Genomic DNA, 27784 nt, shown 5'->3' with positions numbered 1-27784 from the left:
GTGATAAAGAGCCCATAATTGCTTGGCCTATGGGCCAATACATATACATTTTCAAGATTTTTCAAAAGCCCGCCCGCGAATATTTCTCGGATCATTGTGATCTAAACATTGTTATACGAACAACGATTTTTACCGATAGTCTGACATATTATGTTAGCAGATTAAGTGAGGTTTTTCAACCTGTGAGAATAGATCGAAAATTTGATGACATACCCTATGCAACATAGCATTACATCATGATGTTTCTTTTGCACTATTGGCACCAGTGGTCATGGTTAGAATTTTTGCTTTGCAAGTAGCACAGACGAGAAGTTTGATTCACATTCGCAACATATCATATTGCAAGTGTTTGCTAGAATGCCAACTAAAATTATAAACGAGAATCACTTTGCTGCATCCCAAAAGCTATTTCAAACATGTCACAAGAGAACCAGCTTTCTCTAGAGAAATGGCCATTGGCTAATTCTAATGGCATTCAGGTTGCACGAAAACCAGCTCTCATCGAACTCCCATGAGAATGATGACTTGTCATATATTCAAGCACAGAGCTCCTGCTCCTGCTCCTTTCTGCCTCAGCCTCCTCCCCAAAACAGTAAACAGGAGCCTCCCACTTGGCATCCCCAAGCACAGCTCCCACCTCAAATGTCATCACATGAGCATTAAACCCTACATATTCCATAAACCATTATCATCAAAGAAAATGAAAAACACCCTAATAGAGAACACAATTCCCATTAGTGAGAACACAATCTAATAGAGAATGTTGAACCCGTCAATCTAACGGCTACAAATACGTTACCATCAAATGCAAAATTTAGCCTTCAACAGGGGTTATAAAATTATGCCAATAAGCAACAACAAAAAGCTGAAATTGGTAAAGGGTGATGTTCTATGATCGTATACCTGTGTAGAAGACCCAGTGGACGGGTCTCCTAGTGAGGACATCTTCATAGTACCAGATGAAGTCAACCTTTTCCCACACATTACACAGGAAACCATCCACGTGGCGCTGACCCAGATAAGTAGCACCATCAAGCCAATTGGGCCGGAGAATGCCAACAGGGAAATGCAGGGTCTTGCATTCTCTGTTGGCGTCCAAGGTGTAGATGAAGGAGGTGCCATTGTCCCACTCCAGGTCGTAGGTTAGCTTCCCCAGCTGGCTCTGGATTATGTTGAAGTTTCGGCCGTTGGGCCAGTCGTACCAGAGGTCCACAATTTGCAGAGCTCCCTTGCTGTTGTTCATGAAAAGCACAGAGTGGAATTGGTGGGGCCATGCTGCTGGAGCTGGGTCATCAGAGGCTGATTCTACCAATGTCTTCGACATCAATGGGAAATTGAGGCGCATCACAAGGAGGAGGAGGAGGAAGAAGAGGAAAGACGGGGACTTGGGTAGAGTTGCAGAGGCCATTGTTGATGATGCTTCTCTTGGGTTCATCTGTTATTGCTACAGAGAAACGAGAGCCGTGAGGTTCAGGATTTTAATCCATTCAGAAAGTTATCCCCACTGAATATGATACTTTCTCATATGTAGCCAGCTAGAATGCAAAATTTCCACTTCCACCCACAAATTCTATCGGGTATTTATAGTTATACCACAAACCATTGATTGGTTCATTTTACATTTTAGACTTCGATCCATGAACTATGCCTATGGAGGAAAAGAACACACCATATGTAAACAACGCCATTTGAAAATTACCAAACTTTATTTTCTTTCATTATAAAAACTGAAAAGTACGCAGATCCTTGACCGAGAATCTCAGATTAAGTGTATGAATTATATACTATTTTACAATCTAAAATGAGAACGATGGGGCATTTCATGAGACGAGATAGAAGACATCTACTCATACCTTTTCGTTTTATTGTATTGCCATTGTTATTTAAATTAAGACTAGGCATTGCAACTTTTCAAACATTTTATGGTTGCAAACTCATTACAAATGAACGTGCTATTTGGAATTTAGCTTGAAAAGGTGATGGCAGAACTACTGGTTCCCGGTTATAGGGCCGCCCTGGCCCTTCTTTATATCATCCCATCCTCTAACCCATGGCTGTCCAGGCGTTGCCCGTGTCTCAGGAGCAGCGTAGCTGTTCAGGTTGTTCAAGACCTTGTTGCGTACTGCAGTAAAAACCTACAAAAACAGATCATTTGAATGAAAACTGAATCCATGAAGAATATCGCAAGAACTGGAAGTTTAAATTTTAGATTATATCACACGAATAATATAGCAATAAATGGAATCTAAACTTTTAGATCATATCTCACAGGATTAGTCTTGAGTGCCTCAGGGGGTTGCTCCTGGCCAATTAACCACTTCCACAGATATGGGTTTTCCTGCAGAAGGGAAACATGATATCAGAAAAGAACATGAAAAGTTGAGCAAACGTCTCTCTCTCCCCATTCAACTAAGGCAACACCTTGCATAGTATCAATACCAGAAACACCTTGCATCTTACCTCCAACTTGGCTTACATCAAGCACATGTATAGGGAATATATCATGCCCTCAGTGCTAGATAAGATTTCAAAGGTTATTAGAAGCATACTATTTACTTAACACACTATAAATTTTGTTATTTCAACTAGGATGAATTTGTGCTGTTTGAGAAGCTGTTGGATGATGAAAATCCAATGATTTAAAACATTGTATGTTTCTTACTAAACTATTTGATTTCAAGTGCTTGAAAACTCCTGATGGTATACATACAATTCAACCCAAAAAAACCAAGTCAATTTTCTAATTCTCTTATTCAAAAGTGTAATAAACAGACTGAGAAACAGTGACAAGAAAGTATAATTCCATAACTGAAGAAGCTAGAACCACGCCTACTCTCAAAAGCGCTGGATCCCTTAGGCTGTTGTGAGTTAAATGCTCAGATTAATAAAAATATAAGTCCTAAATTAAAAACGAAGGACCTTAAATGCTGTGCTAACATATGCTGGGAATCACCATGAACACGCACATCTAAGCTTATCTTCTATATGGAACATAACCTCACACCAGGCATTACTAGAATCCAGTAGATGTTAGGACAAGTAAATATTAGCAGCTAAGCTTGTTTAAAATATATTAACAAACTTGCTATTTAAATTCCAAAGAACAAATGTTGAATGCGGCACATGATTCTCTGTATTTGTTACAGAATAACAAAAAATCATTTGAAAGGAAAGCACACCCAAAAAAAAGCAGCAAACTTTGCAGGGTAGGTATGAGATGATCAAAGCAATGGAAAGAAATTTACCAGGTCAAGGACGTCCACAAGAGATTTAATTCCATTTTCATCCATGGAATGGATATGCTCCTCCACCCATTTGCCCAGAACCAAATCCAGCTCCAAGAACCCTCTCTGCTTGCTCCTATATATTAGTCTGTTTCGCAACCAAAACCATGTTTGTTTCAGAAAAAAAAGAAAAAAAAAAGGGAGAACACCAAAAGGAAGAAGATGAAGATAGAGTTAGAGACCTGTTGAACAAGCGCCTCTTGCTCTCCTGGTTCGAGAGGTCGATATCGAGATTGCTGGTGGTGCCGATGGAATAAGAACGCTGAACCAAACCATACCCATATTGAGGCCTGGAAACGAAATTAAATTACCCATCAACAAAATCAAAGCCAATTCACAATAAAGCCAACGGCTTTACGAATTATTATTAACAACGACGGCTGAAATCAAACAAACAGAGAAATACCTGAGAAGGGTTTCAGTGGGCGAGATTGAATTGCCGGATTTGAGGGCTCGGTGCAGGCTGATCAAGCTTCTTCTCAAGCTCCCCATATTTTCTTTTCTTGTTTTTAGAATGCTGTTGTGTTGTGTGTTCAATCACGGAACGCAAAGAAAAGGGGGAGAGAGAGAAGCGAGATAAAAAGGGAGAGAGAGAGAAGCGAGATTGTAGTGGTGGGCTTCATGACACTAACAATGCAAGGGCATGTGCACCCAATGGCGTCGTGGCCTTTCTTCGTCCATATGGTTATGGCATCATGTTAGGAACCAACCCCTCCCTTGGGCCATAGCCTTAGCACAAGAGATCATCTAGCTATTTTCCTCAAATAAGATCCGTGTATTCAGGAGTTGGTTAGTTTCTCTCTCAACCCATTGCCAGTTGGCAATCGAAGCTAGCTGAATAAACACCAGTCTGCTTGGTGGAGAAAGCATGAATGAAAATATAGTTGTCTACTTTCCTTTCTTCCTTCTATTTTTGCAACGTTTTCCCTTTTAGGTCCAAGGTCCCAACACATCAAAAATCAATTCATGTGCAGCGTGACCAAAACTTTTTATGTTTTTCCTCAGTCTTTTTTCCTTTCTCTAACCAAAAAGAAAACTTTGGTTGATCTTGTATTTTATTACTGATTGTCGTAGTTAATTTTTGGGAACATGATAAATATTGCAATCCAAGGAGTAAACAAAGTAAACTTCAAGTAAGATTCATCTGATCTGAGTTTGTTGAATTTCTTGTATTTTGGCTCCACCAAGACATAATTCTAGTGTGAATAGATTTTGCTACGTTTCTTTGGTGGCTAGGCATACAATCTTTTTATTTGTCGCATACGTATAATAAAGATCTCAAACACCAAGAAAATTCAAATGTTCTTGGAAGCAAGGACTGGTAGAGCAGAATTTGACCAAAATAATAAATAAGAAGTGTTATTTCCAAACACAACACCAAATTTGTTCATAGATGCACCAAGAAAAATCACTTGCATTGACAGGTAAGCCTAAATGAAAGAAACAGAGGCATAACAATCACTAGAGTGAAGACTTCCCCAACTTAATCTAGTCTTAGTCCCAATTAGTAAACAAGATTGGGAACAAAACGGTGCTTAAAGATTCGAGCTTCCGATGATACAGAAGAATGTGGCATACCCTTGTCGACATCACTAACATTGGATCGTCCATCCTATCACATCCTACAGTGAGTTGATGGCTCTGTTCTTCAACAGAATTCATGAGGTATTCCCTCATGGCGTATTGCAGTGCTGAAGATATATTTTGCATTACAACTTTTACTTTCATTTTGGCTGTAGCGGAAAGGAAGTCCATAATGAAGCAATTGAAGTACTTCACAAAATCTGTTAGTCTTTAGCCAGACTACCTTAGAAACTTATCTCCCGTCTCTCAGCAAAAAATTTCCCTGTTACTGCTTGGTCTGGAAGCAAGGCAAGCCAGACTGCAGTGTCAGCTCCGTCTTCAGCTGAAATATTCCCAGCATAACCTGTCATTGCAGTCTTGACCCAACCTGGGCAGTAACAGTTGATATAAATTTTCTCACCCTCTGGTCTCTCTGAAAATATCCTCGCCATTAGCCTGGTATAAGTGTTGACTGCAAGCTTTGATATTGAGTAGTCAGTGAACGTTTTAGGCCACCCACCTGATTCCCAAGTGCCCTCTTGTACTTGTTGTAGAAAAGTCGAAACTGTTTGATCAATCATTTCTTCTGTGAGCGTGTCAATATTGCTAAGTTTCTCTCTCAAATTCGCATCTTCAAGTTTCTGCCAATTACATAATAGTTTGACATGGTCAGGGAAACATGAATAAATTTTGTTAAGCTTCTGGTACATTCTCAATACATAGCATTTGAATGATATCATTCAGTAGGGGTTTAAATCATATGCAAAGCACTCATTTACAAATGGTTGTGACCTTATCTGTCACTAATCCACCTCATATCATATGCACCCATGGTTTACCAACAGTCTTCATGCCATTGGGACAAACATAAAGGCAGGTTCTCAAACATTTCGTCAAAAGGGGATCTTAACACTGCTAGCGGGTAGACAAGCACCAAATCCTCTTCCTAACTTCAATGATCCAAACGGGACATTTTGAAAATCCATCCAAGTTTAAGCCTTTCAGGCAAACCAATGGATCATGTCTTTCCACTCACGCATGCAACCAAAGATTTCATTGACCAAGGAAAAGTAGTGAGCTAGTCATCTCCAAGCACATAAACACTTTCCAAGCCCCCCTCCCGCCACATTCGTGGGCGTACATAAAAGGATGAATTTTTATGACTACAAAAGAAAGCAAAAAAAAAAAAAAAATTCACTTACATTTCGTTTGCCATTTGTTCTACCCAATCTGGAGCTCACATTAACAATTCGACCTCCATGAGCTGAATGTTTCATCAAAGGGATCATAGCTTGGATCATATTTTTGATGCCATAATAATTTGTAGTAATGACCTGAGAGGCATACTCGACAGAATTATCAGACCCTTGATTGAAATTAACAGCTGCATTATTTATCTGCAAACACAAAAGAGTAGCAAAAGAATTGGAAAAAATTAGAACCCACATACCAAACAACAAAGTACTGCTGGGCAGTGAAACTGTTCATATTATTACGAGAAATTATATGAGCAACTCACCAGGATATCCAAGCCACCATAATTTTGTTTCAACCAATCACAAAACTCGTTGATGGACAAAGTGTCTAACACATCGAGCTGATGGCAAAACACATTCAGACCACCCTCTTGGAAGACCTTAGCTGCTTCAAGCCCCACACTGTGGTCTCTGGATGTGAGAATAACAGTCACCCCATGTGCCGCAAGCTGCCTTGAAATCTCAAACCCAATCCCCCTATTGCCCCCAGTAACCACTGCAACGGTCTCTGCTGACCACCACCTACACACACATGCATGCATTCCCAAATGCACAAATCACAACTGGAGTTTCTGTTATGTTGCATTTAATTCTTGAAAGAAATTGCATAACTAACACAGATCGTAGCAGCTAGAGTCTATGACAAGAAAATTTATTCACAACTGGGCTCATTGTTTTCTTGTGTTCTTGATTCATGAACATGAAGAAATTGCAAACTCACAGAATAAACTGCAAACTTCATGAAATAAACTGCTTAATTAACAAAGATGATACCGGCTAGAGTCTATGACAAGACAATGTGTTCCCAAATGCACAAATCACAACTTGGTTTTTTGTTTTGTTGTGTTTTTAATTCATGAACATGAAGAAATTTCAGAACTCATAAAGATCATTACACCTAGAGTCTATGACAAGACCATGTATTCCTAATCCAAATGCACAAATCACAACTGGGTTTTTTGTTTTGCTGTGTTTTTAATTCATGAGCATGAAGAAATTTCAAAACTCAAAAAGATAACAGCTAGAGTCTATGACAAGATCATGTACCATCATCTTCTACTCTATCAGAAATGGAAATGAGAGCAAAGCAAATAAGAAGTAAAAAGTAAAGGCAAGCCAACCTCTGGTGATCAGAATAAGGAATGGTTCTGAGAAGTGATATTTCTTGGAGTCTCTTCTCTCTTCTCTCTTTGGCCCTTTCAGCTTTGTCAGATTTTCCCATATCTCCTCTGTTTGTTTAGAAATTCAGAGTTGGAGTGTAATGAGCGACGGAGCAGAGAATGCAAAGGTTTCATCAACATTTTATCACATCCGCCGTGGCCCTAGGGACAAGAGGGCCCCACAACATGCCACGTGTTGGCTTTCGCGCCTGTCGTGGACTCTCTTGCTGGTCAAGTGCCGATGTTCTTTCGTCAAAGGACACCCGAAATTTCGGATTCCGTCTCGCCCATTCCCTCATATAGCAGGCCCAACTTACGGCCCTGAGAAAGCCCATTTTTAAACCCATTAGTGATAATTTTTTTCAATTACAGGCCTTGCCCATTTAAGCCACCAACTGAATCAGCTATTAAATTCAGTTCTAGATTGTTTATCCCCTAACATCAAATTTGTTACTCTACTTTACAGATTTGAGAGGGGAGCGGCTACAACGAGGAGTCTAAAGTGAGGATGTTATTTGAGGAGATCAGTCTTATTATCAATAAATATAAAGAAATCATAAGACTTAAATATTTTAAATATTTTGATGGTGAAATTGGTCTCCTCACTTTAAACTCCTCATTATAGCCTCCTCGAATTTAAGAGTGGTATCAATTTTAAGGTATTTTATTTTTTGTCATTTTGGGCTTGTTTAGTTGTTCTCTATTATGGGAAAAAACCTTCCTTATATACCACTGTGTCATTGTCTCATTCTTTCTATATCCATATATCTTTATGGCAATTCAAATCATGAGCGATGAAGAAAGAAGACAACAATGCAACGGAAATATAGAAATATTTTTTCTCCGAGTTTGGTCTTTCTATGTGGGCTCCTTTTCTTTTGTTGGGTTGGTTCTTTGAAATAACCCAAACCATTCATTTACTAGGGGCCAAATTTATGTAATATGAAAAGAGACGCGTTTGGTCTTGTTAATAAAAATATGGACGGCATGCGTATCAAAAGGTTGCTTTCTAAAAATAAAAGAAAATAACAAACATCACTTAAATTGTCTTTTCTGCCCAGTTGATGAAAACTATAACAATGTTACAGTACAATTTAATTTTTCGTAGTCAATTCTTATGCGTCATGGCTGAGGCCACATATTTTGGTGTGAAAGTGAAACATGGTTAAGGTCCCAAGTTCTTCTATCGACCACGGACTATACGACACGCCGTGTATTTCACAAATCGTCATCTCTTTCGTAAGCTGTTGTCCTTGACCCAGCGAAAGGACGCGCATTAATTCAACACGCACATATTTCCAGTCACTCTCTTCAGAGTTTATTATTTTTTCTCCTTTTCTTGCTGAATAATCTGTCTGCAGTTTGAACGGGTGCACACTCGCCCGTAATGGATAAATAATGCGTGTAAAATGAATGATTTATATCCAATAGACTCTGAAAGTCTCCAACTTTATCATCAAACGCAGACCAGACTCTTGCTGTGGCTCTCAGACACTACTTCCTCCTTCCATTTTTGGTACGCTCTCTTCAGTCTTTCCTCTGTATGACTCTGATTTTGATAATTTTATTGGACTATTTGTTGATTTCTGCATAACCCATTTGCCAAATTCACCTGTTAATCCATAACTGATTCAAGGAATGCTAAAATTCCACAACCCATATCCATAATTCTAATAAATTATAAAACAGCACGAAAGAAACCAATTCTGTACCTTACAAGTTCATGTTTGATGTTTCTTTATGATACAGAGTGCAAAACTTGAGCTTGTGTTAGAGTATCTTTGTTGTTTGACTAGAGGTTATCTTGATATTGCAGCGAAAGAAAAAAAATGGAACGTTGTTTTCAAGGTTGGGTGGTTTTGTTAGCTATGCTAGTACTGGCAATAAGTATGCCATGTTCACATGCTATTCGGGTAACCAAAACTAAGACCAGGTCTGGCGTTTATGTTTCTCCTAAGTTTGTGTTGGCGCCAGGATCAGTTGCAGACAAATATTACTATGATATCCCCTTTCCAAAAGGTCATATTGGCCTCAAGAGTTTCAATGCTGAAGTAATTGATGAAGAGGGGAATCCCATCCCCCTTCAAGAAACTTATCTCCATCATTGGGTTGTTGCTAGATATTATGCCCGGACAGGTTTTGTTGAGCCAGAGGAGACTGGTTTTCAGGAGCTTAAAAAATCAGATTTTACTTTCGTGAGAAACACTGGAATGTGCCAAAATAATGTTCTTGGACAGTATTTTGGACTTGGGTCGGAAACACGAAACACATCCACTCATGTTCCAGATCCCTATGGAATAGAAGTTGGGAATCCTGCAGAGGTTCCTGCTGGGTATGAGGAGAGATGGATGCTCAATGTGCACGCCATTGATACACGGGGTGCGGAAAATGGTTTGGGGTGCACTGAATGCAGGTGTGATCTGTATAATGTCTCGACGGATTCACGTGGTCAGCCTTTGAGGCCAGGTTACAAAGGAGGTTTATATTGTTGTTATGATGGTGTACAGTGCAGAGTAAAACAGGGCTTTAATGGTGCCAAGAGAAGCCTATACTTGAGATATACTGTGAAGTGGGTTGATTGGTCTGATGCAGTTGTGCCTGTCAAGATTTATATCTTTGATGTCACTGACAGGATGAATCATTCAGCAGGACCTTCTATTGTACATGATTGCAGGGTACGTTTTACGGTTTACCCCATCCTATGATATGTTGTAATATTATTCTCTCTAATGATGATAATGTATCAATATTCTTGTGTTTGCAGTTTTTATGAATTTAGTTCCTTTTGTGATTGAGTCTATATCTTTCTTCGGTGTAGGTTGAATATAATGTCGAAGAGTCTTGCAGTGCCGCTAGTACAGCTAGTGACAGGTGCTTAGACAACCAATGGGCAATGGTTACCATGCCAACTGGTGGTTATGTCGTCTATGGTGTAGCCCATCAGCACACAGGGGGGCTTGGTTCAACTCTATATGGAGAGGTGTTTTTTTTTTCTTCCACTCAAAATAATTTGGTTTCTGCTAGGCCTTGCAATATTGTCTTGCAGCATTGGTAGAACTCGAAATTCTTAGATAACCGTCTCTACTTACTGGCATATGGCCTTACCATATTCCTGTATGTATTGAGGCTTGCATGCATTACCAAGTAAAGTTTTTGCAACCAGATTGCAACAATTCACATCTTCCCTCCTGGCCATTTTCTAGTTTTCTTTAAGCACTGCATCGTGATCTCTTCCTGTACTATATTTCTAGTCAAGATTTTTCATTGTCTGCCAGGCTAAATTGAACTGCTCCTTGTCTCTCTTTCATGTCCGCCTTCATGCATGTGTGAAAAGCATGTCTGATATTTCCATACGGCTTTATAATATTTACTACAAGGCTTTTGAACTTTTGGTAATCTGTTGTGTTAAATCAATCTGCTTTTTTGTGGTGAATTTTTCTTAGGATGGAAGGATTCTATGTTCTTCAATACCAATTTATGGAAAAGGAAAGGAAGCTGGAAATGAGGCCGGTTATATTGTAGGAATGTCCACTTGTTATCCTCAACCAGGCTCTGTCAAAATAAATGATGGGGAGACTCTGAGTGTGTTATCTAACTATAGCAGCACACAGACTCACACAGGAGTAATGGGTCTCTTCTACATTTTGGTTGCAGACACCCTGCCAAAGTCCTCCTTGCTTAGCTTGGACGCTCCACTCTGAGTAATCTACAGTTAAAAGGAAGGTTAGCCGATCCAAATAAGCGTTTAAGATTGCGTATCACCGAAACGCCAAATTCGTTAGTCTACTTACATGGTTTTGTTCTTGCAGATTTTGCAGTGTTATTAGCTGAAGCTGCTGGTGTCCGCCATCAAGAGCAATGAGGAAGTATTTGGCGATGGCTATAGGAGGTTGATTTTGGTGTCAACTTTTATGTACCAAAAAATGTATGCGTCTTGAATCTACTTCTCACTCAGCACTGTGATATGTAGACATACGTAACCTATGTACCCTTTTGGTATAGCAATAATTTTAGCTTCGTGTTCATGTGTTTGGTCAAATGTAATGAATTAAGGCTCAGATTCAGTCTGTTCAATATAGAGCCTCCCCCTCAACCTCTCATTTTTGTGTGTGTGTGTGTAACGTGTTTGTGGTGGTATGATGATAGGAGTAGTTGGGTTTGGGAGCATGACATCAACGGGGTTTTTTGGGTAGATTTTATCAAAACCAAGAGCCCCTATTTTGGTAAGAACAAACAATATACTTTGAATACGCACGTTAGTATTTTCATACTATTACAAATTACTCCATTGAATACATGCGTTAGTATTTTCGTAATCCCATGGAAATACCTCAAAATGTGACACAATAATATTCCAAAATTTGGAACTAAGAAATATTATAAATTCCAAAATTTCCCCAACCCTTTCCTTTCACATTGAAATCCATTTGAGTTTCAGAGTGTGTTTTTTTTACAATACGATTTTCTAAACTACCCTATAAAAAATAGAATTAAACCCAATGTAAGGAGACATACACTGCACGAACAACTTTGTACATCTTTCAGACTCACAGTATATCTCTGACCAAAAAACAAGACTCACAGTGTATCTAAAAATACAAAAATTAAAGTTGGGATTCTTCTATGTGATATGTCAGAGGTGTTGAATTGAAAAATTATAGAAAAAAGAGACAGAAAGTGAGAAATCTCACCATCCTTAGGGAAAAAGAAAACTGAAAATCATAAAAAAGGAAGAAAATAAAACGTGGAGGAGTGAAAGGCGACCAGACACGAGGAAGAATATCCACGTCCATTCCAGAGCGATCCTTCTCCGTCTCTCATATATCTTTGGCTCTTCCCCACTTCACCTCCTCCTCCAATTTCCACTGCAGTTAATATATTAAGGGCACTGGGCAGTTATAATCTGTGTTACCGGTACGCTCTTAATTACCATTAAATCCGATCCAACCCAATCACCCAACATTGAAGAAGATGAGGCCCCATCTCTCCCAACCCTCATTTCAGCGTCTTGTTTCTATCTTCTGTGAACGGTGAGGACTGAATTGTTGTGAATTTATGATCCATACCCGAAAACCCATCAACCCATTTGCCCAAAACCAGCATCACCTTCCTTCCCTGTGCCTGGTGATTGATTTGGTTACCATTGAAGGTTGAAGAAGACGAAGAATTTGAAGAAAAGGAGAATTGGGTTCTTATGTCAGGGGCAAAGCCGGCCGCTGAGCATGTCGGCTTCCCCAACGGGGACGCAAACAAGCCCAGTGCTGACGGCTGCTGCAACCCAGTGAAGAAAAGCGGACCCATTTCCATGGATCACGTTCTTCTGGCCTTGCGCGAGACCAAGGAGGAGAGAGAGATCAGACTTCGAAGCCTTTTCAATTTCTTCGATGCTACGAATCTTGGGTACTTGGACTATCCACAGATCGAGGCCGGGTTATCGGCGCTTCAGATTCCGCCGGAGTACAAGTACGCCAAGGATCTTCTGAAGGTTTGCGATGCCAACAGAGATGGAAGGGTCGATTATCTCGAGTTCCGAAGGTACATGGATGACAAGGAGCTCGAGCTGTATCGGATTTTTCAGGCCATTGATGTTGAGCACAATGGCTGCATTCTGCCTGAAGAGCTTTGGGATGCTCTTGTCAAGGCTGGTATGCCCAACCAACCATACTTTCTCCTTCTAAATTACTCATTATCTCTAACTCTGTTATGCTAGTTTCTATGTTAATAATGAGGGTATATTCATTGGCCTGGACCCATGTAGACTGTAGAGCATTGATTTCATAGGATCTTTTTCTGTCAAATGGTTAGAGGATATTGTTGGTGCTGCTGCTTTGAGGCATTATTTATAGTATTGCTATGGCTGTTATATGACTTACACTAGGAACATTTTTTTACCTGTGTGTTCTGCATTGAGCTTGATGGGAATGTATAGATGTGAGCGTAATATAAATTTGCACATATGTCTAAGAGAATGAGAAAGTGGGAGCATTCCCTTTTCATAGCCTTCAATTGGACAGCTTTTTCATTTTCCATCTTATAAGCCCTGGCAGTTTTTGTTTTGTAGGGATTGAAATGGATGATGAGGAACTCGCGCGTTTTGTAGAGCATGTTGATAAGGATAACAATGGAATTATAACTTTTGAAGAATGGAGAGATTTTCTTCTACTTTATCCACATGAAGCAACGATTGAGAACATATATCATCACTGGGAAAGGGTATGCCTTGTGGATATAGGAGAGCAGGCTGTTATTCCAGAAGGAATTAGTAGGCATGTTCATAGGAGCAGATACTTTATTGCAGGGGCTATAGCAGGTGCCGCTTCTCGTACTGCTACTGCTCCTCTTGATCGCTTGAAGGTGGTTTTGCAAGTTCAGACTGCACGTGCTTCTGTAGTTCCCGCTATAAAGAAGATATTGAAGGAAGACGGTATCCTAGGGTTTTTCCGAGGTAACGGAATAAATGTTGTGAAGGTAGCACCTGAAAGTGCTATCAAGTTCTATACTTATGAAATGTTAAAAAAGGTCATTGGAGATAGTATGGGGGCAGACTCGGGAGATATTGGTACTTCGGGTAGACTTTTGGCTGGTGGTATAGCAGGTGCAGTGGCACAAACTTCTATCTATCCTTTGGATCTTGTGAAAACTCGATTACAGACTTGCACTTCAGAAGCTGGAAAGAGTCCTCAGTTGAGGACATTAACTAAGGAAATATGGATTCATGAGGGACCCCGGGCCTTCTATAAAGGTCTGTTTCCGTCTCTTCTTGGGATTATCCCCTATGCTGGCATCGACCTCACGGCCTATGAGACCTTAAAAGATATGTCAAGGACATATATTCTTCAAGATAGTGGTACAATTCTCTGGTTTTCCATTTTTTGTTTTAAATTTCACTCTCCTTTCTTTATCTTTTTCCTCTATGGAATATTTTTTGAACATTTACTTTGTAGAATTGCGTTTTAAAATCTTCACTTTGGTGCAGAACCTGGTCCTCTAATCCAGCTGGGCTGTGGGACAATATCTGGAGCTCTAGGAGCAACATGTGTTTATCCATTGCAGGTTATCCGAACCAGGTACAATTTCATGGCTGAAGCCTACTACTGTGGTTATTTATTCTTTTTAGTGGGGTGCCTATCCAAATTACTTTATTTTTTCACTTCATCTTAAGTTTTGCTATTTCCTTTTGCGGTTGTGTTTAATATATTATTTCTTTCCAGATTGCAAGCTCAACGTTCTAATACAGCTGCTGCTTATAAAGGAATGTCTGATGTATTCTGGAGAACCCTTCAGAATGAAGGCTATACAGGTTTCTACAAGGGATTGTTTCCAAATCTTCTCAAAGTTGTGCCAGCCGCAAGCATTACATATATGGTATATGAAGCCATGAAAAAAAAACTAGATCTGTAGTGAGAGTTGGTAACTACATTGATCTTGTAGTTAGAAATTGTAACGGAGTTGATGATGAAGAAAAAGAAAATGATATTACTAGTTAAGTAGGCGATATGATTGTTATATGACAGATGGTTTCCCCCTTCAGGATATGGGGCAAAGGATTTTCAATTTTGTAGTCAGAAAGTCTTTTCCGGGATTTATGGAAACTTACTATTGAGAAACCAGGTTACAGCCCATTTTGAATTTCACAGCAAAGGTGGTAGGTATTATCTTGTTCCTTTTTCCTCTGTGTTTGTTGACTATATCATTAATGAATACTGAAAATTTAAAAGTTTCTGTTCTTCCCCCTTTGTTATATTGTTGCTTTGCCATCAGGATCTTTTTGCACGATTTACAGCAAGATTTGAGTGGAACATGAGGCTATTCTCTATACTGATCCATATGTGGTGAGAATTAACTGAGTTTCATATGTGATCGGTAGATATTGCAGCTGCAATATCTAGTTTGACTCCATACCGTACTTCTGCATGATAAGCATATGTACAGGGTGTGCCCCAAGGCACTGTGCTTGCTTGCGTTCATAATGCATGTAGTATCTATGTTTCATTTAGCCACCACCTGTGATACTTGCCTTGAAAGCAGATTCTTATGATGTTTAGGTAATTGATAAGATTTGGAATTTGTGATCCCAAGTCATATATAAAAGATTTGATATTGATGCTGAAAGATCAGCCTTGATTTTATTTAGGTTGATACTTCAGTGTGCGAAATTGTTTTTAAAAGGTATCTTAGATAATTTGAAATGTGTTCATGAGTGTCTACAATTCTTTTGATTAGCTGTTTACCTGTGTTGCACGGTAAATTTGTGATGTATAGTGCAAAAAGAAACTCAGAGGAACAGACGAAAGATAAAGAAGAAAACAATGCAAAACCAACAAACTGGAGTTTATTCAATTCTTTCCAAATTGGTTTCTCTGAACTGAGATACAGCAATTGGCCTTGAAAAGCAGCCATCGATTGGCACATGAGACCCAGAAAAGCCAGAAACAAATCTAACCCAATTGCACAATTGCTTCTTTTAACTACTGGAAAGAATTAGAGCCATCAAAATAATTAACAAAAAGCAGAAGTGAGGAAGCTGCACTAACATAACCTACGATTACATAAAGAGTTTGACATGTGAAATAACAAATCCGGAAGAAAGGCTTGACCTTCCCTTTGCCTCAATGACTTGCCTGTGACCGCTTCACATCCCACTAAGGGAGGAAGAGGCTGATATTGTTGACCAAACGTGTAGAAATTCTACTAAAATTCATCATCTTCTTCCTCTTTTTCCTCCACATTTTGTGTGTCTGTGCCAGAGAGAGCTTGTTAGGTTAAAATGGCAGTGAAGTGTTTTTAGCTGTTGCTTCAAGTGTATGTTATATAGAGGTATAAACTTCCCAACCGGGTGACTTCGGCGGTGGCATCCTGAATTTTTAAATTATAATGGAGAAGGAGGAAAAGGAAAAGAAGACAAAAGCAAACAGATCAGCAGGAAGAATCACATGTGGAATGTACATTTTCTAATGGTCCCCCTAAGCATTATTCTCTTATTGGGTAAGTGCTTATCTTTTGCTAAGAATATTATCATTCTTCATCTGCTTTACATCAATTAGAACATTAGTCTTTCAACACTAAAGACTCAGGAGAGAGAGAGAGAGAGAGAGAGAGAGAGAGAGAGAGAGAGAGAGAGAGAGCCGAGAAATGCTGAGGAAAATGAATATTAAGACCAATGGGTGGAAGTATTTTGCTAATATCAGTCATTCATGCTTAAATACTTGATTTTTGACTATTGATTTAATGTGAATTTCACAGTGATTTACGGTCAGAAATCACTCATATACGTGTATACGACTCACCATAACATAATTTTTGAGTGGAAATATGAGACAACATGTGGAGGAATCCTTCTCGAACGAAGAGATTAGAATGATAAACTAATGGAAAAAAGTAGTTAAAGCTGTAATAAACTAGCAGCAAAAATAGAGGAGAATTTGGAAGTAGATTTGCACCGTCCATTTTCTTGCCTCCATACTAATGCTTGTGAGAATCTGTGTGTCCAAAGCCACTAATCCACTTAGTGGGAGACCCAAATGTTGGAAAAAAAACTCCATGTCACTTACTAAACAATAAACCTCTTATAGATAAGCAAGACCTACTGATAAGCAATAGGGAACAACTAGACTTTGGATTTACTTTTTAGCCACTAGATCCTTCATGGATTTGTAATTGCTGCCCTCTACATTTGTGCTCTATGCAATAATTGAGGGCACTACAACTATGTCAAGAGATAACTTTTTTTTGGGCAGGATTGTGTAAGCCTTGCCTTGTATGTAAATAGAAAGTTCACATAACATAATAGAAATTCATACGAAAATAACACATGAGTTCATGTTGTGCACAATTTTTCAACAGATGCTTTATTGAAAATTAGGGTTTTCTTCAACTTGAAGTCGGGTCATACTCGTATGTCTGTCTTATTATCGAGAATGAGATTATTGTAAGTCTAACCAAAAAAAAAAAAACATAAACTAATATGAAAAAATTATTATATAGCATTGAAATATCCATTTATATTATACCACTACCATACTACAAAACATCAAAGAGCAATCCTATTTCTTCAATTTTTTTGTGTTTTCTTTCTTCAGTTTCCTTTCCCTCTTAAATAAATTCAAAAGAAAATGGTTTGAACATATTTTAAATAATTTATTTGTTTTGAGCTTAGATTGGACGACGAAGCCCAAGAGTCTGTGAGCTCTGTTTACAACATAAGTATATTGTATATTGTATAGTGAGTTGTTTCCTATATTATCTTTTGTCTCTATCTAAGTCACAAGCAAGGTGGACGTGCCGGAGTGGTTATCGGGCATGACTAGAAATCATGTGGGCTTTGCCCGCGCAGGTTCGAATCCTGCCGTCCACGTTTTTGTGATCCAATTAATTTAATTAATCACACGTTTATTTTTATATCTCCGGCCAATTTTACCGCCAATCTTTTCTTTCTTTTTTCTTCATCAACCACTGAGAGTTGGAGCCAATGAGAACCAGAGCAAATCAAATTGAATGAAATCCTCCAATGCGAACAAAATCACCACCATAATCACACAATGCAAAGGCCCCAAGTTAGTTCAAATTCTCCCTCCAAACGTCCTTCACCTAAATGATCAAATTAAAATCACAGGGCTCTCTCTTTTCTAGATCAAATGAAAGCCACCAATGCGAACAACATCACCACCGTAATCAAACGCTGCAAGACCCCAAACCAACTCCTCCGACTCCATGCTCTCACCATCACCAATCCCACTCTCACCAAAACGACTTGTCGTGATATTATCACCTCCAGCATCCTCCACGCCTTCATCTCTCTGATCCCTTCTTCCTCTTCAACCACTTCACTCTGCTATGCCGTCTCTCTCTTCAATCTCATCACAAGCCCATCAACCTTTTGTTTCAATAACATTATTAGAGCCCACACCCTTCTTTCTTCCCCTCTCTCTGCTCTCGGCTTCTTTGCCCGTATGCGCCGGTTTTCTCTCCCCCCGGACTTCCACACCTTCCCTTTTGCTCTCAAGGCCTGTGCCCAACTTGGGTTTTCTTCGTTTTTCATCTCTCAGGCCCTTCACTCGCAGGCCCTCAAGTTCGGTTTCGCTTCCCATTTGTTTGTTTCTAACACCCTCATTCATGTCTACTCGATTTGTCATCACCTGAACCATGCGTGTAAGGTGTTTGATGAAAGTTCTCGCCGGGATGTGGTCTCCTACAACGCCATGCTCGACGCCTTTGTTAAGGCCGGTGAGGTTTCTAGAGCGCGTCAACTGTTTGAAGAAATGCCTGTGCGGGACTCCGTCTCGTGGGGTACCGTTTTAGTTGGGTATGCTCAGATGAATCAGTGCGAAGAAGCGATTCAACTGTTTGATCAGATGCTTGGTTTGCGAGTTATCCCTGATGATATCTGCTTGGTTTCTGCTCTTTCTGCTTGTGCGCAGCTGGGAGATTTGGAACGAGGGAAAAACATTCACGATTACATCAAACGGAACAGGGTTCGACTCAGTTCCTACTTCTTAACAGCGTTAGTGGACTTGTATGCCAAGTGTGGGTGCATTGAGACTGCCCTGGGGATCTTCGAGGCAAGCCCAGATAAGAATGTGTTCACATGGAACGCCATGCTTGTTGGGCTTGCAATGCATGGCCACGGCAAGCTGTCACTGAATTACTTCTGCAGAATGATAGAGGCCGGAGTTAAACCAGATGGGGTGAGCGTCTTAGGGGTTTTAGTGGGCTGTAGCCATGTGGGTTTTGTACATCAAGCCCAGAAGCTTTTCGACGACATGGAAACAGTTTATGGGGTCCCTCGAGAGCTCAAGCATTATGGATGCATGGCTGATCTGCTTGGGAGAGCAGGTTTGATCAAGGAAGCAATGGAGATGATAGACAAGATGCCAATGGGTGGTGATGTTTTTGTGTGGGGTGGGTTGCTAGGAGGGTGTAGGATACATGGTGATGTTGAGATAGCAAAGAAAGCGGCAGAACATGTAATGGAGTTGGACCCTGAAGATGGTGGAGTTTATTCAATCATGGCCAACGTTTATGCAAATGCAGAAAAATGGGATGATGTGGTGAAGATTAGAAAATCCATAAAAGATGCTAAGAGGGTGAAGAAGATCAGTGGTTGTAGTTTAATTAACTTGAATGGAAGCATCCACAAGTTTATTGCAGGGGATAGCTTGCATCCTCAATCAGAAGCAATATATTGGGTTTTGGATGGACTTTGGAAGCATCAATTCGAAGCATGCTAAGCAAGTTCTGATTTTTATTTTTGTTATCATACTTCTACAGATCTTACATAGGAGAGAAGTTGAAATTGGGTATGCGGCCTTCATGTTTGCTACTCTGACGTAATAAGTATTTTATTAAGCTTTTGTCCCTAGTATAGGATAAGAATGATGCTGACGTGCTACTTCAGGAGGGTTCTACTGGCACTGTGCGCTGTTGGTTCTTGAACACGTGTCCCATTGGGTTCTGCACTGTGATACGTGGCTCCAGAACACTCTACTCTTTTTTCTTGATTACGAGAACTCTCTATTCTTTTCAATATTCATTCTTATAAGTAAGATCCAGCTGCAGTTACTTTCAAGTTAAGGATCGCTTTCATTTTCATCAAGTTTGTGTTTAACTGAGACTTGTTACTCTTACTGTGGAAGCATCTACTGTCTGATTTCTATATTTCTCTGCGTAAGATCATGGCTTTTAGATCAAGGGTATGTGAGCTCATTTCCTCTTAAATTTCTCATGTAATTTTTTTAAATTCTTCCTGTACATTTCTGGGGTTTTCTTTTACTTACCATGTACAGAAAATTGTGCAGAAGCATTGGGAACAAATGGCGAATGGGTTAAGACAATATGCAACCTCAACCTCACCCAAGACGAAAGCCTACACCCCAAGTGCTGGTGTCACTGCACAAAACCAGCAGAGCTACAAAAGGTTCTTAAGGGGAGACTTCGTGCCTGTCTATGTAGTTCTTGGGATGATAACAGTGTCACTGGGGTTGGGGCTCCACACCGCGATGCATCAGCTGAAGCACAACCCCCATGTCTACGTGAAGAAGCAGCGACGCGAGACGCTGCCGGAGGTGGTGGAGCCGGAGCATGTGGCGGAGGAGGCCGAGAAGTTCATGACGAACTCGTTTTTCAGGAAGGTGGCTCATGTTGAGGAGTATGACGGCTACAATCATGCCGTTAAAGATCCTACCCGTAGAGATGCTTTTGCTTACAAACCCTCCAACCCGCGAGAGCGTGTCGTGACTCTCAAGGACGTTGGAGCAGAGCCTGTCCAACCCAAGGCTTCATACTAGTTTCCTTTTTCGATTTTTTAGTCTCTGTTTTTCGTTTGCTGAATTTCTTGTCTGTTTTTTTTCTTTTTTTCTTTTTCACTGCTATGGCTTTCTAGTAACTCCCATTTGAGTTGTACTTTTTGGGGTTGGAGGAAGAGAGCCATTTCTACTACTACTGGTGATCGTTGTTTACTGTAACTTCACTCTGACATTGTATATATTCCAAAAGTGCTGACATCATTGATGATGTCAATTATATATATATATATATATATTCTCATAGAGCTTTCATTGATGGAGCTTTATTTGAGGGACACTTGGGCTAGTTTGGCATTGCGTTTTTAAAAAAAATTGCTGGGCTGCGATAATAATCAGCTGTGAAAAAACAGCTAGATGTTTGGTAAATTGTATTTGAAAAACTGTTGTGAGTAGTTAAAGTGTTTGATAAATTTTTATCAAAGGTGTTTTTAGTGTGTATAATGACTTAAGAAGATATAAATATGAAATTGTTTATTTTTTTCTTCTTTCTTTTTCTACTTTAAAAAAAATCAACTTTACAACATAAATTTTTGTCTTTTTTTAATTTACACTTTTTTATTAAAAAATTTAATCTAAAAATATTTTTTATATTAATAAAATATAAATACAAAATATTAAAATTAAAAACAAACCAACCCATCACCTTACCCAACCCATCTCTCTCTCTCTCTCTCTCTCTCTCTCTCCTATTCTCTTCTCCATTGCCTCAAAACACCGAAAACAGAACAACTCAGATCAAGAATTTTAAAACAAAAAACTCAATCCAAACCCAGATTGTTTGAGTTCATGGTCCTTTGTTCTATGTATGTGAGTGGGATTGTAAGATTGGATTTTATTTTGGTGGGAAGCTTGGGGTTTGATTTTCTTTGGCTGGACATGACGGAGCGGGGAGGGAAGATGGGATTTGGATCTTTTGTGGTTGCATGGTTTGGTAGTTGGTAAAATCATTGAAGGTAAGGTTTGCTTTATCGTTTATTTTATAATTTATATGTTTACAGAGTTATTCACTTCTCTGTTTTTCTCTTGCTCTCAAATTTTAGATTTTGAACTATTCTTCAAGGTTGTTGGGGCTTCTTCTTCGCTTGAGTATGGATTCTTCTTTGATTTGATGGGGCTTCTTCTTCTCCTTTCTCTCTGCATTTTTTTTTTCCGAAAATTTTATCTTCTCCTTTCTCTGTGCAGTTTGATTCGAGGAGTGCAGATGGGAGTTGTGTAATTGGAGGGACAAGGACTATCCATTTGAAAAATAAGTGAAGGCATTATGGGAAAGCCAAAATTTCATTCAAACCACTGGTTAAATTTTTTTTAAGCAGCTTTTGAAAGCTGCCTTCTCCCTGCTTTGGAAAAACAGCGGTCACTGACCGCAATTTTTTTTAAAAGCTGATTCTTGATGTTTACCAAACACCTTAGTTTTGGAATTTTTTTTTTAAGCTGCTTTTTTAAAAATTTAAGTACTCTCAAACGCCACCGAAAGTAATCAGATAAAATTCTAAATTTAAGCACTCCCTATAGTATAACTTATAGGGATCCATTGTAAATTGTATTTTATTAATTCAAACTATCTATTTTGTAGATGCTTATTTAAAGATTATCTTTATAAAAAATCACTTGAATCTAATATTATTTGATCATTTAATTGAGTTATTAAAATTTTAGTACTTTTTAAAAGCACTGTGTTTATTGATTTTGTAAGACACAATTGGATGTTGAAACGGTTTTTGATTTGTCTAATTTTTTGTAAGGATGATTTATGAATGAAGACCTGAAAAATAAATGGTTTAGATCATTGGAAAAAAAAAAATTTGTAAGGTACCTTAAAGGGCGTTCTTCAAATAAAATTATTCTTTAATAATCTTTTTAAATGTTTTTAATTCGTGTTATTTAAGAAAAAATTATAAAAATTTACTGGTCAAATTTTTTGTAAGGATGATTTATGAATGAAGATCTGAAAAATATATGGTTTAGATCATTGAAAAAAAAAATTGTAAGGTATCTTAAAGGGCGTTCCTCGAATAAAATTATTTAAGAGATTCTTTAATAGAAGGTGATTATATATATAAGTCTTTTTAAATGTTTTCAATTCGTGTTATTTAAGAAAAAATTATAAAAATTTACTGGTCATGATTGTTGGAGCCTAAAAAATTATGTTTTCAATTTTTAAATGTTTTAAAATATTTAAAATGTTTTCAATTCATGTTATCACACATACTTTTTAAATGTTTTAAATGTTTCAATTCATGTTATTTAAGAAAAAATTATAAAAAATTTCAACACATGTCACTTAAAAATCATAACCCAAAAAATTATTAAGATTTCTTCAGGATAAGACGTTCCACGTGGACACAAAATCTTATCAGAAATCTTGTCCTATATGGAATATTGTCTCTAAATAGTAGTTTAATTAAATAAAATAATACATTGGTCATGACTGTTGGAGCTCGAAAAATTATGTTTCCAATTTTAAAATGTTTTCAATTCATCTTTTAAATGTTTTAAAATGTTTAAAATGTTTAAAATGTTTAAAATGTTTTCACATATACTTTTTAAAAATTTTAAATGTTTCAATTCTTGTTATTTAAGAAAAAATTATAAAAAATTCAACACGTGTTACTCAAAAATCATAGACCGAAAAATTATTAAGATTCCTTCAGAATAAGACGTTCCACGTGGACACAAACTCTTAAAAAAAATTAAACCTTGCAATATTATATACGATCCGTTAACACGACACGAATTCATACAAAATTATCAATATTTGGGTTGAGCTTACTAAGTCGGGTTGAAAATGGATGAACCCATTAGCCACCCGTTAAATATACAAGTCGTGTCGGGTTCATTCGCGAATATTCGCTATCCATCTGTTAAGGAGGGTAATTTTGTATCACAATTCATATTAAAAAAACTAAACACCCACCTAACTGACTTTGTTTTTTATTATTCTTCTTTCTCTCACTGAATCTCTCTTGTCTTCACTTTATTTTTTTTACTCCTCTCTCTCTCTCTCTCTCTCTCTCTCAATCTCTTTTTCCTCTTCTTGTTTTCTTCTTCTTTCATGGCACGGTTTCCTTTTTCTTGCTATTTCCCAAGTTTTCATCTTCTTTATTTATATTTATTTCATTCTCTCTTCTCTTTGTGTCTTTTTAGAATCCAAAATTCTTTTCTTTTAATGTAAAAGTTGAGAACCAGTGAAGAAGTCTTCACTGTCTATCAATGTGGGTTGGGGTTTTGAGGGGTGTTTATGAGATGGATATTTGGGGGAGAGGACAGATAGAATGGGTTGATGGCTAAGCTCGGTGATAGTTGTTGGTTTTTTTTTTTTTTTGATGTTTATTCTTAACGGGTCGTGTCAGATATTTACAAATTATAACGGTTCATGTTTGGGTCTAGTATTTGTCACCCGTTAACTTAATAGGTCGTGTCATGATAACTCTTTAAGTTAATAGGTTGACACGAATACGACCCGAAACCCGTTAGCACGACCCGTTTGTCAGGTCTATCATAAATCTTGTCATATATAGAATAGTCTCTAAATAATAGTTTAATTAAATTAAATAATACATAGTTGTGGAATGTATGAGTGTTGTACCATTGTTTGTCTCAAAATAATAAAATAAAGATGACCTTAAAATATAACCATGTATGGCTGAAGATGGAAAAATTTAATTATGTACTACGTTTAGCCTTATCTAGAGATGACTTTATGGAGATGTCATGACTTTATGGAGATGTCTATCTACTTTCTACTATCTATAATGAATGAATGAATGCAAATGCCTATGGGTCTCTCAAAATTACTAAATTAATTAATCACGTTTCAATCAATCACATGGACATGGTAATCATTCAATCACATGGGGTAATTCAAGAACTTTTTTGATGCCATCAGATCAGTGATGATGCTCAAGGAAATTGAACTTAATCTTATTGAAGAACCAAAACAAATAAAATTTAATATTAATTTGAAATGAATATAAAAGCTCCACACAAGAAATTGAAATATATGAATTATAATTCTCTTTTTTTTTCTTTGATTTATTTGTTTGTAGGCTTGAAATTAAAAACAAACGTCCACAACTGTCAAATCTATGTAAAACCGATAAATTTTGCTTAAGAGAGAGGATTTTCTCATTAAAAAAAGAAGAAGAAGATGTACCTGTGTGAAAAGAGTAATTAAAACTACATACCACTCTTCTAAATCCATCATACGTATGTAATTAAATCTATCACATGTCTGTAATTAAAGTATGTAAACATCTCAACAACTTTGTTGTTGAATCCTAATTAATGACATAATTATAAGAGATATTTAATAATATGGAGATTCACTATTATACCCAATATAAGAGCCCATATTATAAATAAAAAACTCTATATGAAATGGACTTTAGAAACACACCCAAAGCCCATTTACAAAGTAACAAAAATGCTTTTAACTTCTTTTAAATTACAAAATTGCCATTGATTTCTTAAAACAAACTCAACCCCAAAACCTCATAAAAAAAAGCCATATTTTTTGTGAGCCCCGTACATGTACTTTTAAAGAATATAAATTATCAAGTATGGGCAAGAACACGAATCATCTCGTGCAAATGCATATCCAATAGCCAACATTAAAAGTGTTGACGTCATTGATGATGTCATCTGTAGATATATATATATATATATATATATAAGCCTTTTTAAGTGTTTTCAATTCGTGTTATTTAAGAAAAAAATTATAAAAAATTATTGGTCATGACTATTGGAGCCCGAAAAATTATGTTTCCAATTTTTAAATGTTTTAAATGTTTTCAATTCATGTTTTAAATGTTTTCGATTTATGTTTTCACACATACTTTTTAAATGTTTTAAATGTTTTAAATGTTTCAATTCGTGTTATTTAAGAAAAAATTATAAAAAAATTCAACACGTGTTACTCAAAATCATAGCCCAAAAAATTATTAAGATTCCTTTAGGATAAGATGTTCCACGTGGACACAAAATCTTATCAGAAATCTTGTCATAGATAGAATATTGTCTTTAAATAGTAGTTTAATTAAATTAAATAATACATTGGTCATGACTATTGGAGTCCGAAAAATTATGTTTCCAATTTTAAATGTTTTAAATGTTTTAAAATGTTTAAAATGTTTTCAATTCATGTTTTCACACATACTTTTTAAATGTTTTAAATGTTTCAATTTGTGTTATTTAAGAAAAAATTATAAAAAATTCAACACGTGTCACTCAAAAATCATAGCCCAAAAAATTATTAAGATTCTTTCAGGATAAGACGTTCCACGTGGACACAAAATCTTATCAGAAATCTTGTCATATATGGAATATTATCTCTAAATAGTAGTTTAATTAAATTAAATGATACATAGTTGTGGAATGTATAAGTGTTGTACCATAGTTTTTATAAAAATAATAAAATAAGGAGGACCCTAAAATATAGTCCTGCACTATTCTTTAAAAAATTAATATTTTAGAAGGCTAAATTTTTAGCTTTAGACTATATTTAGCCTTATGACTGAAGATGACCTTATGGAGATGTCTATCTACTTTCTACTATCTAGAATGGATGAATGAATGCAAATGCCTATGGGTCTCTCAAAATTACTAAATTAATTAATCACGTTTCAATCAATCACATGGACATGGTAATCATTCAATCACATGGGGTAATTAAACCCTACATAATTTAATTTCTATAAACAAACTATATAAAAAATATTTAAACTCCTATATTGAGTATAATAGTGAATCTCCCTAATTAGATTTGATAAATAGCTATGGTCCATAAGTAGAAGTAGTAGAAATTACATAATCAAGTTCAGATTACAACAGAGGAAAAAAAAAATTACTAGGCTTAACTTTGTTATATTTGAAGACGTGAAGCACGCCTTAGTTGTTTTATTTGAGGGCTTAACTTTCAACACTGCCACCTGGCTTGGCTTTGTTTTTTTGTGGCTTCAATTTTCTCCGTTATCGCCGGCCATTACGGCAAGAAAAAGAAGCGAAAGATGCATGCATGGTTTGGGTTTGCTTGATTATAAATAGCACAGCAGGTTGGAGCTAGGAAAAGCAGTAAGCAACGAGAGAGAAAGAACGAGAGAAGTGAGTTCACATTTGTATACATTAAAAAAAAAAAAATCAATCATATTCAAGCGCGAGCGACAGATCATCAGAAATGGCATTACCAACAGGGTCTTCAGCGCTTAAATCAGTCACGCTTGAGAGATACGTGGTCTACATACGCAAAGAAGTCTACCCGCTGAATGATGTTCTCGAATGCTCCGGAACGGATCCTGAGAGCGCAGACGCAACGTTCCAAGTGGCGGCGGACGCTCAGGACCCCAGTCTGGTGAATATAAAATCCTCCAACGGCAAATACTGGAGGAGGGCAGACAATGAGAGTTCGTGGATTGTGTCCGATGCAGTCGAGATACATGAAGATCAAGACTCGTGGGAGTGTACACTCTTCAGGCCTGTGAAGGTTGATGACGACCCACAAAACAACAGATACAGATTCCAACACGTGCAACTCGGATACTATATACAGCCACTCGCTAAATGGGAGGGTGAACTCATACTCAATGCACACCAAGAAGCCACCAACGACGACCAAATCTTTGAAGTCATTTCCAAAGAGACTCAAACATGATCTTCCTATTAAGTTAATTTGATGTTTGTGGGTAGCGTCGCTGGAAACCCTCACGAGACTTCACTCGTCCTATCAGGGTCACCTATGGGTTTAAAAGGCTTGTTGCATATGCTAAATGCAATCGCGTTCCCTGCGAAAGTGGCATTTTTCTTAAGTTTTCCTTCTGTTGTGATTTGGGTTTCAATAATATTGCATGCAGCTGCTGCTCATGCATTAATTTATGTAACCTATAGCTAAGACTATCTGTGGGAATAAAAGTTGTGCTTGTTTCGTTTTACTATTCCAATCTAGATTACTTGATGCATTCATGCATTACTTTCATGATCCAAGAATTACTCGGGTCCTTGACTATTACAAGGTTAGTGAGAATAATTGACACTGAGAATTGTCAAGCAAGATAAATAATAATAGTTCAATCCATGCATTTTAAGGTAGGCACATTAGAAAATCGAAAGGGGAATTAAAGATTCTAACAAAATTCTCAACACATATATTAACATCTCATAACTTTTGTTCTAACCGTGATAAACATTTATCATTCAATCGATAAACGTAGGGAGATTCACTATTATAC

At 37.5% G+C, this 27784-nt stretch overlaps 8 protein-coding genes and 1 non-coding gene across 11 annotated transcripts; 6 read left to right on the top strand and 3 right to left on the bottom strand.

The window, feature by feature from the left end:
• LOC18776514 (uncharacterized protein At4g14100) lies at positions 282–1627 on the bottom strand. Its single transcript, XM_007209471.2, has 2 exons — positions 904–1627; positions 282–666 (listed from the first exon to the last, which is right to left on the bottom strand). Exons 1-2 carry the CDS (start codon positions 1433–1435, stop codon positions 476–478), a joined length of 723 nt encoding a protein of 240 aa, XP_007209533.1. The 5' UTR covers positions 1436–1627; the 3' UTR covers positions 282–475.
• LOC18776238 (succinate dehydrogenase assembly factor 2, mitochondrial) lies at positions 1696–3991 on the bottom strand. Its single transcript, XM_007209611.2, has 5 exons — positions 3691–3991; positions 3467–3574; positions 3246–3372; positions 2270–2338; positions 1696–2135 (listed from the first exon to the last, which is right to left on the bottom strand). The coding sequence occupies exons 1-5, from the start codon at positions 3774–3776 to the stop codon at positions 1989–1991; spliced, it is 537 nt and encodes a 178-aa protein (XP_007209673.1). The 5' UTR covers positions 3777–3991; the 3' UTR covers positions 1696–1988.
• Positions 4604–7393, bottom strand: LOC18776141 (carbonyl reductase [NADPH] 1). Its single transcript, XM_007209312.2, has 4 exons — positions 7225–7393; positions 6367–6625; positions 6050–6244; positions 4604–5488 (listed from the first exon to the last, which is right to left on the bottom strand). The coding sequence occupies exons 1-4, from the start codon at positions 7323–7325 to the stop codon at positions 5093–5095; spliced, it is 951 nt and encodes a 316-aa protein (XP_007209374.1). The 5' UTR covers positions 7326–7393; the 3' UTR covers positions 4604–5092.
• LOC18776751 lies at positions 8583–11333 on the top strand. Of its 2 annotated transcripts, none has more exons than XM_020563305.1 (5): positions 8583–8779; positions 9080–9938; positions 10082–10243; positions 10707–10986; positions 11073–11333. In XM_020563305.1, the coding sequence occupies exons 1-4, from the start codon at positions 8673–8675 to the stop codon at positions 10962–10964; spliced, it is 1386 nt and encodes a 461-aa protein (XP_020418894.1). In that variant the 5' UTR covers positions 8583–8672; the 3' UTR covers positions 10965–10986; positions 11073–11333. The 2 variants fall into 2 exon arrangements, with proteins under 2 accessions (XP_020418894.1, XP_020418895.1); XM_020563306.1 differs by having other exon boundaries at positions 8709–8779; positions 9013–9938.
• Positions 11460–14990, top strand: LOC18776626 (calcium-binding mitochondrial carrier protein SCaMC-1). 2 transcript variants are annotated; one of them, XM_007209862.2, is made up of 4 exons: positions 11460–12908; positions 13325–14110; positions 14240–14330; positions 14475–14988. In XM_007209862.2, exons 1-4 carry the CDS (start codon positions 12458–12460, stop codon positions 14662–14664), a joined length of 1518 nt encoding a protein of 505 aa, XP_007209924.1. In that variant the 5' UTR covers positions 11460–12457; the 3' UTR covers positions 14665–14988. The 2 variants fall into 2 exon arrangements, with proteins under 2 accessions (XP_007209924.1, XP_020418893.1); XM_020563304.1 differs by having other exon boundaries at positions 12802–12908; positions 13311–14110; positions 14475–14990.
• LOC18777868 (pentatricopeptide repeat-containing protein At5g61800) lies at positions 17515–19769 on the top strand. The gene is made up of 2 exons (XM_007209106.2): positions 17515–19559; positions 19658–19769. The coding sequence occupies exon 1, from the start codon at positions 17898–17900 to the stop codon at positions 19488–19490; it is 1593 nt and encodes a 530-aa protein (XP_007209168.2). The 5' UTR covers positions 17515–17897; the 3' UTR covers positions 19491–19559; positions 19658–19769.
• On the top strand, positions 17536–17617 carry TRNAS-AGA. Its single transcript has one exon. It is a non-coding gene; the product is annotated as a tRNA-Ser (tRNA).
• On the top strand, positions 19800–20807 carry LOC18777914. Its single transcript, XM_007210998.2, has 2 exons — positions 19800–19952; positions 20058–20807. Exons 1-2 carry the CDS (start codon positions 19935–19937, stop codon positions 20544–20546), a joined length of 507 nt encoding a protein of 168 aa, XP_007211060.2. The 5' UTR covers positions 19800–19934; the 3' UTR covers positions 20547–20807.
• LOC109949353 lies at positions 26737–27210 on the top strand. Its single transcript, XM_020564766.1, has one exon. The coding sequence runs from the start codon at positions 26737–26739 to the stop codon at positions 27208–27210; it is 474 nt and encodes a 157-aa protein (XP_020420355.1).

Source organism: Prunus persica, chromosome G5, assembly GCF_000346465.2.
Source record: "Prunus persica cultivar Lovell chromosome G5, Prunus_persica_NCBIv2, whole genome shotgun sequence".
Classification (NCBI taxonomy): Eukaryota; Viridiplantae; Streptophyta; class Magnoliopsida; order Rosales; family Rosaceae; genus Prunus; species Prunus persica.
Note: the sequence above shows the minus strand (reverse complement) of the source record. Positions and strands in the feature narration are given on the sequence as shown.